The sequence below is a fragment of the Solanum verrucosum genome, unplaced genomic scaffold (assembly GCF_900185275.1).
Source record: "Solanum verrucosum unplaced genomic scaffold, falcon-dt-bn FXZP01000069.1, whole genome shotgun sequence".
Taxonomy (NCBI): Eukaryota; Viridiplantae; Streptophyta; class Magnoliopsida; order Solanales; family Solanaceae; genus Solanum; species Solanum verrucosum.
In genome coordinates, this window is record NW_026020102.1 from 881369 (window position 1) to 892729 (window position 11361).

The following is an 11361-nucleotide window of genomic DNA, read 5'->3' on the forward strand; positions in this document are numbered from 1 at the left end:
TTTTCTGGCTATGAAATTTGATGTACTCCCCGATGTCATAGAAGAACCATTTTTGGTTTCTACCCTGGTGGGTGACTCGGTTGTAGCTAAAAGAGTTTATAGGAGTTGTCCCATTTCATTGTCTCATAAAGTCACATTGGTTGATTTAGTAGAATAAGATATATTTGACTTTGATGTCATCTTGGGGATGGATTGGTTCTATGCTTGTTTTGCGTCCATTGATTGTAGAACCCGGGTGTTTACGTTTCAATTTCCTAATGAGCCTACTTTAAAATGGAAAGGGGGAAACTCTACCCATAGAGGTCGTTTCATTTCATGTCTAAAAGCTAGAAAAATGATCTCAAAGGGATGCATGTATCACATTGTTAGGGTTATGGACGTTGAGTTCGAGAATCCTTCTTTGGAGTCGGTCCCCGTAGTGAGAGAATATCCGAAAGTCTTCCCCGATGACTTGCCTAGTATTCCTCCCGAATGGGAAATAGACTTCGGCATTGTTCTTTTGCCTAATACACAACACATATCCATTCCCCCTTACCGGATGGCTCCATCCGAATTGAAAGAATTAAAGGCACAACTCAAGGATTTGCTAGACAAAGCTTTTATTCAACCAAGCATATCTCCATGGGGTGCTCCAGTATTGTTTGTGTAAAAGAAAAATGGATCCCTTAGGATGTGTATTGACTACCGCTAATTGAATAGGGTCACTATAAAGAATAAGTATCCACTCCCTAGAATTGATGATTTGTTTGACCAACTCCAATGGGCGAGTTACTTTTCGAAGATTGACCTAAGGTCGGGCTATCACCAACTAAGGGTGAGAGGGGTTGACATTCCTAAAATGGCCTTCCGAACAAGATATTGTCACTATGAATTCCTAGTCATATCTTTTGGGTTAACAAATGCCCTAGCGGCATTCATGGACCTAATGAATAGGGTATTTAGGAAAAATCTTGATTCGTTTGTAATCGTGTTTATTGACTATATTTTGATCTATTCAAGGAGTGAGGGTGAACATAAGGATCACTTGAGGATTGTGTTGCAAGTCCTTAAAGACCACCAATTATATGCTAAGTTTAGTAAGTGTGAGTTTTGGCTAAGGTCGGTTGCGTTCCTTGGTCATATTGTGTCGAGCATGGGCATTGAGGTTGATCCTAAGAAGACGGATATGGTCAAGAGATGTCCTAGACCTCTGTCTCCTACGTATATTAGAGGTTTTTTGGGTTTGGCCGGTTATTATAGAAGATTTGTTGAGGGCTTTCCTCCATTGCTTCTCCATTGACGACCTTAACTCAAAAGAAAGCTATGTTTGTGTGGTTGGAGGCTTGTGAGAAAAGCTTCCAAGAATTGAAAGATAGACTTACTTCCGCTCCGGTGTTGACCTTATCGGAGGGTACCGATGGGTTTGTGGTATATTGTGATGCTTCTCCAGTGGGTTTGGGATGTGTCCTTATGCAACATGGTAAAGTGACTGCCAATCCTTCAAGGCATCTCAAGGTCCATGAGAAAAATTATCCGACTCATGACATTGAATTAGCGGTGGTTGTGTTTGCTTTGAAAATATGGAGACATTACTTAAATGGGGTCCATGTAGATGTGTTTACTGCCACAAGAGTCTTCAATATGTGTTTATCCAAAAAGACTTGAATCTCCCACAAAGAAGGTGGTTAGAACTTTTGAAGGACTATGACATGAGTGTCCTTTACCACCCCGGCAAAGGTAATGTAGTGGTAGATCCCCTAAGTAGATTGTCCATGGGTAGTGTGGCTCATGTAGAAGATGAGAAGAAGGATTTGGTTTGTGATGTGCATAGATTGGCCCAGTTAGGTGTCCAACTAGTGGATTCCACCAAGGGTGGCGTTGTGGTTCTTCATAGTTCCAAGTCATCTTTTGTTGTATATGTAAAGACTAAGGAACACCTTGATCCTATTTTGATGGAGTTGCAAGAATCGGTACTTGGAAAATCCGTTGAGGCTTTCTCCCAAGGTGGAGATGGGGTGCTTAGGTACAAAGCTAGGTTATGTGTTCCGTATGTTGATAGCTTAAGAGAGAAAATTCTAGAAGAGGCTCATGTTTCGCAGTATTCTATTCATACGAGAGCCACCAAGATGTACCGTGACCTACGAGAAGTCTATTGGTGGAATGGTATGAAGAAGGATATAGTGGGTTTTATGGCCAAATGTCCGAATTGTCAACAAGTTAAAGCCGAACACCAAAGACCCGGAGGTTTGTCCAAAGATATAAATATTCCCACTTGGAAGTGGGAGGAGGTGAATATGGACTTTGTTGTGGGTTTGCCTCGTACTCGAAGGCAACATGATTATATTTGGGTCATTGTTGATATGATGACTAAATCAACCTACTTCATTCCCGTCAAGGTTTTTTTTCGGCGAAAGACTATGCTAAGTTGTACATCAAGGAAATAGTGAAGTTTCATGGGGTTCCCTTATTTATCATATCAGATCGGGGTACTCAATTTACTTTACATTTTTGGAAGGCGTTCCAACAAGGGCTTGGTACCAATATTAAACTTAGTACCACTTTCTACCGTCAAACGGATGGTCAAGCGAAATGCACGATTCAAACCTTAGAGGACATGTTGAGGGCGTGTGTGATTGATTTCAAGGGGAATTGGGGTGACCATCTCCCATTGATAGAATTTGCCTACAACAATAGTTACCACTCAAGCATTGCCATGACTCCGTTTGAAGAACTACATGGTAGGAGGTGTAGATCTTCGATGGGTTGGTTTGAATTAGGTGAGTTTGCTCTAATTGGTCCCAAACTAGTTTATGATGCCATTGAAAGGGTTCGACTCATTAGAGAGAGATTGAAGACAACCCAAAGTCGGCAAAAATCTTATGCCAATGTTAGAAGGAGGGATCTTGAATTTGAGATTGGTGATTGGGTCTACTTGTAAATCTCGCCCATGAAATGTGTGATGAGGTTTGGTAAGAAGGGGAAGCTTAGTCCCTGGTATGTGAGCCCATACCAAATCTTCAAATGTGTTGGGAAAGTTGCATATGAATTAGACTTGCCAAATGAGTTGGCCATGGTTCACTCGGTGTTTCATATTTCCATGCTCAAGAAGTGCATTGGTGATCCGGTATCTATCCTTCCTTTAGAGGGTTTAGGTGTTGATGAATGCCTCTCCTATGAGGAGGTTTCGATAGAAATGCTTGATCGATAAGTAAAGAGGTTGAGGAATAAGAAAGTAGCTTCCGTTAAGGTTTTATGGAGAAATAATTTAGTTGAGGGTTATACATGGGAGGCCGAGGCCGATATTATAACACACCAGATTCGTGAAGGAAAAATTTGCAGAATTTTTAGATTTGGCAGGTGCCCAATTCGCATCAGGATTTGAACAGCTTTTAAGTCAAGGGTGTTTTTGTCTTTTCCCACTCTTCTTTTAATTCCTAAAATAAAAGGGTTTTAGTTAGTCATTTAGAATCCTAGAAACCTAACTAGAACTTACCTAAGTCATTTAATTAACTAAAACAAAAGGAAAGAAGAGAGTAGAGAGAGAGGCGGCCGAAACCCTAGCTAAACCCTAGCTGCCGCCGGAAAATGCTAGAAAGTCACCAGAAAAGTCAAGTCCAGCCCTAGTTGATAATTTTTCGTGGAGATTTTGTCACCAGGTATGTTGGATTTCATTAATGGGTCCCTTTCGCCTATTAGATCCCTAGAATTCAGACGATTCTTGATTCCATGCTATGAACGAAATTAGGGTTCTTGAACGTTTCTTGATTTTAGGATTTAAATGTTAGAATGATCCAAATATTGATTGTTTTTCAATGATTATGAATGAACCTTGGTAGTTTCTAAAGTTACAACCGATTTTCATGAAGAGACTATTTTAAAAACGTTCCGATTTAGAAATCACATTTTTAACTATATGTCCCAACATTTCTAGTCAGTTTATAGGCTTACTTTCAGACATAGTTAGTTTCATGCTAGTACTAGTTAATATCTTTTGTATTAAACACTCTCAATTATAGTATATGGGTATTCCCTATCTTTTCTTTATTTATGATTTTAGTTTCTGCATCAGTTATTTTTATTCATGTTAATTATAGTATGCTCAGATTATACCAGCAGGGTTAGCTTGGGATCACTTGTGGTCCTAGGTCCCGTGTCCTCGTCTCGGGGATAGCTCGGGGCGTGAAAAACTTGGTATCAGAGCACTAGGTTTAAGAGTCCTAGGATGTCTGAAAAGCCGCACTAAGTAGAGTCTTTTTCATGGGTGTGAAGTGCACCACATCTAATGAGTAGGAGGCTACAAAGTATTTTAGGAAAATCATCACTTTCTTGTTACTCTTATCATGCGTAATGTATGATCTAATCCATTCTAACTCGATTTCTAAGTTTTGGTGATCATGCCTCCTCATAGAGTTAACGCTAGGAGAGCTAATGCCAGGAACGCGAACGCAACTCCTTTAGTCCCAGATCAGGAAGTTTCAAATGCAGAATTCAGGAATACTATTCAGATGTTGGCTCAGATCATGGCCAATCAAAACAACCAACGGGTTGCCTCCAAGCAACGCACCATTTAACGTTGTGGCACGATGCAGGTTACTTGATTACTCAGACTTCATCAACTTTACATTCCTGCATAATCTTCACATCCTCCGGAACACCCAAGTATGCCTTGATTCGCTGGCCATTGGCTTTGAACCTCTTGCCCTTGTCATTTTCAAGCTCAATCGCACCCGACTGGAACACCTGAGTGACCGTAAAAGGTCCTGACCATTTGGATCTCAATTTTCTCGGAAACAGGCAAAGTCTGGAGTTGAAATGTAACACCAAGTCACTAGGAGTGAAGCTTTTTTTCTCAATATGCTTGTCATGATACAATATCATCCTCTCCTTTGTACAGTGCAGACCTCTCATAAGCTCTCAAACGGAGCTCATCCATCTCATTAATCTGATCTAGTCTCATGTTTGCTATTTCGCTCCAACTAAGATTCAGCTTTTGTAGAGCACAAAGTGCTTTATGCTCAAGCTCAACCAAAAAATGACATGTCTTTCCAAACACCAATTGATATCGAGACATACCAATAGGCATCTTAAAAGCAGTCCGATATACACATAAAACATCATCTAACTTTTGTGCCCAATCTGTCCTGTTGGCATTCACCGTTTTAGCCAGAATTGCTTTAATTTTCCTGTTGGAGACTTCCACTTAGCCACTGGTCTGTGGGTGATAGGGTGTTGCTATCTTGTGCTTTTTGACTCCATATTTAGCCAGGAGAGAGCTGAACACCTTATTGAAAAAATGAGAACCACCATCACTGATGATAGCTCTGGGGTGTGCCGAACCTTGAGAAGACATTCTTCTTCAGAAAACCAGCAACACTCTTACCATTATTCTCAGGATAACCAACTGCCTCAACCCATTTGGACACATAGTCTACTGCAACTAGTATATATTTCTGCCAATAGGAGCTCACAAATGGGCCCATGAAGTCGATTGCCCACATATCAAGCAGCTCCACCTGCAGAATATGTGTCATAGGTAACTCATGGCACCGAGAGATGGCTCCTTGTTGATGGCATACATCACAACTCATCACTACGTCCATCGCATCCTGATGAATTGTGGGCCAGTAGTACCCACACTGAAGTATCTCGTGGGCTGTCTGGGCACTCCATGATGACCACCTACCGGAGAGGAGTGTCAATCTTCTAGAATATGCAACATCTCAGCTTCAGGAACACATTGCCTGATGATGCTATCATCACATACCCTGTACAAATAAGGTTCATCCAAAAATCACTTACCCACATCATGCATGAACCTCTTCATTTGTTGATAAGTCAGCCCCTTAGGCATCAAATCACTAACGACATAGTTAGCAAAATCAGTGAACCAAGGAATAAGATCAAGAGTAATGGCTAATACCTGCTCATCTGGGAACCAATCATTTATGTGTAGCTCGAGTTCCTCTTTCTTTTCAGCCTCCAACCTCGACAAGTGATCAACCACTTGGTTCTCACAACCTTTCCTATCCTTTACCTCAAAATCAAACTCCTGAAGAAGTAACACCTATCTGATCAACCTTGGTTTGGCTTCCTTCTTTGACATGAGGTATCTCAGAGTTGCATGGTATGTATGGACTATCACTCTGGTGCCCATCAAATAAGCTCTGAACTTCTCAAACGTATACACCACAGCCAACAGTTCCTGTTTAGTAACTGTGTAGTTTCGCTTTGCTCCATTCAGTGACTTACTAGCATAGTAAATCGTATGAAATAACTTGTTGTGCTTCTATCCCAACACTACTCCTAAAGCAGTACCGCTTGGATCACACATCACCTCAAATGGCTCTGCCCAATCTGGGCCAATGATCACGGGGGTAGAAATCAACTTCTCATTCAGGCATTCAAAGGCTCTAAGGTATGCCTCATCAAAAATAAATTTCACCTCCTTCTCCAAAAGCTTGCACATGGGTGTGCAATTTTGGAGAAGGAGTTGATGAAACACCTATAAAATCCGGCATGTCCTAAGAATCTCCAAACACCCTTCATAAAAATAGGTGGAGGAAACTTTTGAATCACCTCAATTTTGGCCTTGTCGACCTCTATCCTCTTTTTTGACACCTTGGGCCCAAGGACTATGCCTTCTTTAACCATAAAATGGCACTTCTCCCAGTTCAGCACTAGGTTGGCTTCCTCACACCTTTGTAGGGCCCTTCTAAGATTCAGCGAACAATTATCAAATGTATCACCTAACACTGAAAAGTCATCCATAAATACCTCTATAGTGTCTTTTACCATGTCTGAATAGATAGACATCATACACCTTTGGAACGTTGCTGGTGCATTACATAGTCCAAATGACATGCGTTTAAACGCAAATGTGCCATAAGGACATGTTAAGGTTGTCTTTTCCTGATATTCAAGAACAATTGATATATGGTTGTATCCAGAGTATCCATCTAAGAAGCAGTACCACCCTTTTCTAGCTAACCCTGTCAAGCATCTGGTCCATGAAAGGCATCGGGAAGTTATCCTTCAGGGTCCACTTGTTCAGCTTCCTGTAATCCATGCACACTCTCCATCTAGTGACTGGCCTTTACGGGACCAACTCATTCTTGTCGTTTGCAACCACAGTCATACCACCCTTTTTGGGCACACATTGCACTGGACTGACCCAATGACTATCAGAAATAGGGTACACCACCCCGACATCTAACCACTTGATTATCTCTATCTTGACCACCTCTAGCATAGGTGGGTTTAACCTCCTCTAGTGTTCAATGCTTGGGATGCAGTCCTCCTCAAGTTGGATCTTATGGGTACATATACTTGAAGGTATCCTTATGATGTCAACAATGGTCTACCCAATGGCCGTTTTAAACCTAATGAACACTTTGATCACAACTTAGACCTGTTCATCATTTAAATCTGTAGCCAAAATCACAGGTAAAGTGTTGTTAGTTCCTAAAAATACATACCTCAGATGACTGGGAAACTGTTTCAGTTCCAGCACAAGTGGCTCCTCAATGGATGGTTTTTCTGGAGGATTTGGCCTGTTTTCCAGATCCAGGTCCAATTTCTTTGGAGCATAAGAGTGTGCTCCCATACCCTACAGAGCATTTACGATCTCTACATAGTCGGACGAAAAGTTAGCTTCAAAGTTTATCAGCACTGCAGCTAAGGTTTCGACAACAATCCTCTCTTCAATGGTTGCTCCCATTTCTGTTCTTCGAAGACTGCTATTGCAGACACCACATTCATATCATATGGCTGCTTCATGGACCTGCAAATATTAAACTTTACCTCTTTCTTATTGCGTCTGAACTTTAGTTCTCCTTGCTCATCATTTACCAATGTTCGTCTAGTGGCCAGGAATGGTCTTCCCAAAATAATGGGAACCTCAAAATCCACTTCGCAATCTAAGATCACAAAGTCTGCAGGAAAGATGAACGTGTCCAGCTTCACAAGAACATCACATAGAATTCCTTCAGGTCGCTTCACTGACCTATTTGCCATCATTAACCTTATCGCTGTGGTATTTGGAACTCCTAACCCCAGTTGCTTACAGATGGCTAGCGGCATCAAGTTGATACTAGCCCCTAGATCACACAAGGCCTTTGCGAATTCAATAGATTTGATAGTGCACGCTATGGTAAATACACCCGGATCCTCTTTCTTTTGTACCATAGACCTGGTAGAAATAGTGCTGCAGTGATGAACATTGTCAGTTAGATCGATACTTACAACTATTTTCTTTGTGACCAAGTCCTTCATGAACTTGGCATATCGTGGCATCTGCTCAAGGGCTTCCACCAATGGTATGTTCATGAATAACTGTCTCAGCATGGTGATGAATTTAGCGAATTTCCCATCCTCAACTTTCTTTTAAGCCTTTGAGGGAAATGAAGAGGTGGTCTTGGGATTTGTTATAACGACAAGGTTCCTTCAATCTCTTTTTCTTTAGCTCCTACTTGTTTAACTATTGGTTGAGCATCCTCCAAGTCATCTACTTGCTCAGCTTCATCCTGCTCTCTTCCAGCTTGCTCCAACACCTGCTCATGTTTAGTACCTGCAAAAATAGGATTAGTAAGGATCTTACCACTTATGGTGGCGATAACCATGCAATGCCCGTCTTTTTTGGTATTTTGGATTGTGTCACTTGGTAGTGACCCATTTTTCCTCTGATTTAATGACGCTGAAAGTTGCCCCAACTGCTGCTCAATCTACTTGATGGATGTGGTGTGAGAGTCTACCAGTTGACTCATACTAGAGAATTCACCTTTCATCTCTTTTACCCCTGCATCAGTTGATTCAACATTTTGGAGCACCTTGGCCATCATGTCTTCTAGCTTAGACCCGCTGGAACTACCACTTGCCCGGTCTCTATTACCTGGGGTAACATACACACCACAACGATCATTCTCTATTACTTGGGGGAACATACACACCACTGTGATCATTCCTGTACCCATATCTATTCTGCCAGTTTCACTGCTCTCTATTAGCTGGTCTATCATACTGGCCTTCCCTGGATTAGTTTCGACCTGCATTTCCATAATCGTAACCCTGGTTGCCTGAGTTATAATTCTGGAAACCTTCTTGGTTGCCTTGATAATTAGCCTCCTCATCTAGATTGATGTCCTGATCTTCATACATATTTGGTTGACTCACAACATTTACCTTTTCAACTTGGCGACAATATGCTTCGTTAGTAGATCTATTTGGGTCCTCATGTGTGCCATATCCTGATCCCTTTCCTTTTCTCTCATCCTTTGTTCAGCAACAGCTCAAATATGTACCCCATATCTCCTACTTTTGCATCCTTGGTGTACCATGCCCTGTTATTGTTTGACACTTCATCCATTAGTTGCATGCTCTCTGAGAATGGCTTCCTTATAAACGATCCTCCACACACTATATCAACAACATGTATAGTGACATAATTTAAAGACCTGTAAAATGCCTGTTTTAGATGTCTCTTAGTGAGACCACGGTTTGGGCATTTGTTTTGCTTTTGGTTGAACCTCCACCAAGTGTCATGCATCGCTTCTCCTGGTAGCTGCTTATGGGCACTGATCTCGTCTTTCATCTGTAGCTCTTTTGATTTTGGAAAGAATCGCTCCACGAAAGCCTCCTTCAACTCAGTCCAAGTCTTGATTGAGTCAACCTGCATCTCATTCAACCAGTTGGCTGCCTCTCTACTAAGAGACAGATGAAACAACCTCAACCTCATCACTGTTTGTCTTACTCCAGGAATCTCTTACGATTTGCAAATCTCCACAAAGTTCATCAAATGTTGATTAGCATCATCATCAACCGCACCCCTGAACATACCTTTCAGATTCAACAGTTGAATCATAGTGCTGGTGATTGTGTATTTTACACTTGGAGGCAGTGCAAGTAACACTATCGCTCCCGTGGCTCCAACTTCATCCAAGTCTAAGTCATCCTGCTCATACATCATGTGAGCTGGATGTTGTGCTCTACCCCTTGGAGCTATTGGTTGGCAGTGGGGAAGAATGATTCCATTCACTGCTATGTTCTCGTCCACTGCCCTAGGTTGATTGTTCACAACATTTGGCTGAACACCTCTTGCGATGGTTTTCCAATCCAAATCTCAGTCTTTGTGCCTCAAGTTCTTGTGCATTCACCATTTTCGAATTGTCTTCCTGAGTTCTGGGTGGTATGGGACTAATGGGGCTTCCTTACTTCTCGTATTTGGCTTACACAATCGAAGTCACCTGAAAGAGACACAAACAAAGAACTAGACGTAAAATTAGGAAATCTAACTACACTTAGAATAAAAGCTAGTAAAACACTTCTCAAATAAAATTCCCAGTAGCGGTGGCAAAATTTGATACGTCCAAACTTACACCTCAATTAAGAGATATAAATGGTCGAAGTCAATTTATAGAACTCAACGTGAGTTGAGGTCGATCCCACAGAGAATTTCTTTACATAAATGATTTCATTGTCGTGTTTTTTTCCCAAATGTCGTTATTATTTCCTAAATAAACAATTGTGGGAAGTAAAATTGTGTTAAGCAGTAATGCTTCAGAAATCTAAGTTGCAAACTAAAATTGATTTGAGCAATTAACAAAATATCAGTTTTAGCAGTTGTTTCAATAATTAACTAAAACTAGGATTGTGTTTCCCATAACGTTGCATCTAACGTTCTTGCATAATTGAGTTTCAGGCAACTTACGTCTACAAATTACATGCGTGTTAACTATATCTGATACTTCTCAGTCTACTCAGATAATCTTCACTCAAATCCTCTCGGTCCCAGAGTGTTATATGATTTACCCTCGCCTACAAGGGTGTTAAGATTCTTTTCTCTCGAACTCGAACTTTAACTCCATTTAGTTATATTAGTTCAGCTTTTTCCTACTATCATTTTTAGTTCAGCTTTTTCCTACTATCATTTTTCTCTTGAACAAATGATAGATACATGCTTTACCTAATGCGTCCACTCATCAAGACATATGAATAATGAAAACTAGACTACGATTTGTAACCACAAATTGCCTTTCACTCGTTTTACGAAATCCCACTTAGAATTTCGTCATGGATCCCACAACCCTAGTTGTGGTGTTTAGCCACTCATGATTTCACGTAAATATTCAGAAATATAGAATGAAAACATGTTAGAAAGTACTTACGAGAATAAGCAATCAAAACCACTTTGATATTTCAAGAATCCGAAATTGAAATCAAACTTAATTCCAAATCCAAAGTTGAAACCAAAAGCTATGAATTATCGAAACTTGTTCGTCATTCACTGAAAGATAAGATAAAAATGTAAATACGACCTAATTAATTCAAATAAGTGTTTTTAAAAAAAGTCCTACTCGAAGTAGGACTGAACTGTTGGGCCCTTTCACA

General features: G+C 40.8%; 2 protein-coding genes across 2 annotated transcripts; both read right to left on the bottom strand.

Moving 5' to 3' along the window:
- Nucleotides 1-4581: 4581 nt before the first annotated feature.
- LOC125825073 (uncharacterized) lies at nucleotides 4582-7582 on the bottom strand. The gene is made up of 9 exons (XM_049504419.1): nucleotides 7455-7582; nucleotides 6968-7034; nucleotides 6556-6888; nucleotides 6295-6436; nucleotides 6122-6192; nucleotides 5900-6028; nucleotides 5317-5492; nucleotides 4881-5120; nucleotides 4582-4780 (listed from the first exon to the last, which is right to left on the bottom strand). Exons 1-9 carry the CDS (start codon nucleotides 7580-7582, stop codon nucleotides 4582-4584), a joined length of 1485 nt encoding a protein of 494 aa, XP_049360376.1.
- Nucleotides 7583-7653: 71 nt separating this feature from the next.
- LOC125825074 (uncharacterized) lies at nucleotides 7654-8322 on the bottom strand. The gene has a single exon (XM_049504420.1). It carries the CDS (start codon nucleotides 8320-8322, stop codon nucleotides 7654-7656), a length of 669 nt encoding a protein of 222 aa, XP_049360377.1.
- Between the last annotated feature and the right edge of the window lie 3039 nt (nucleotides 8323-11361).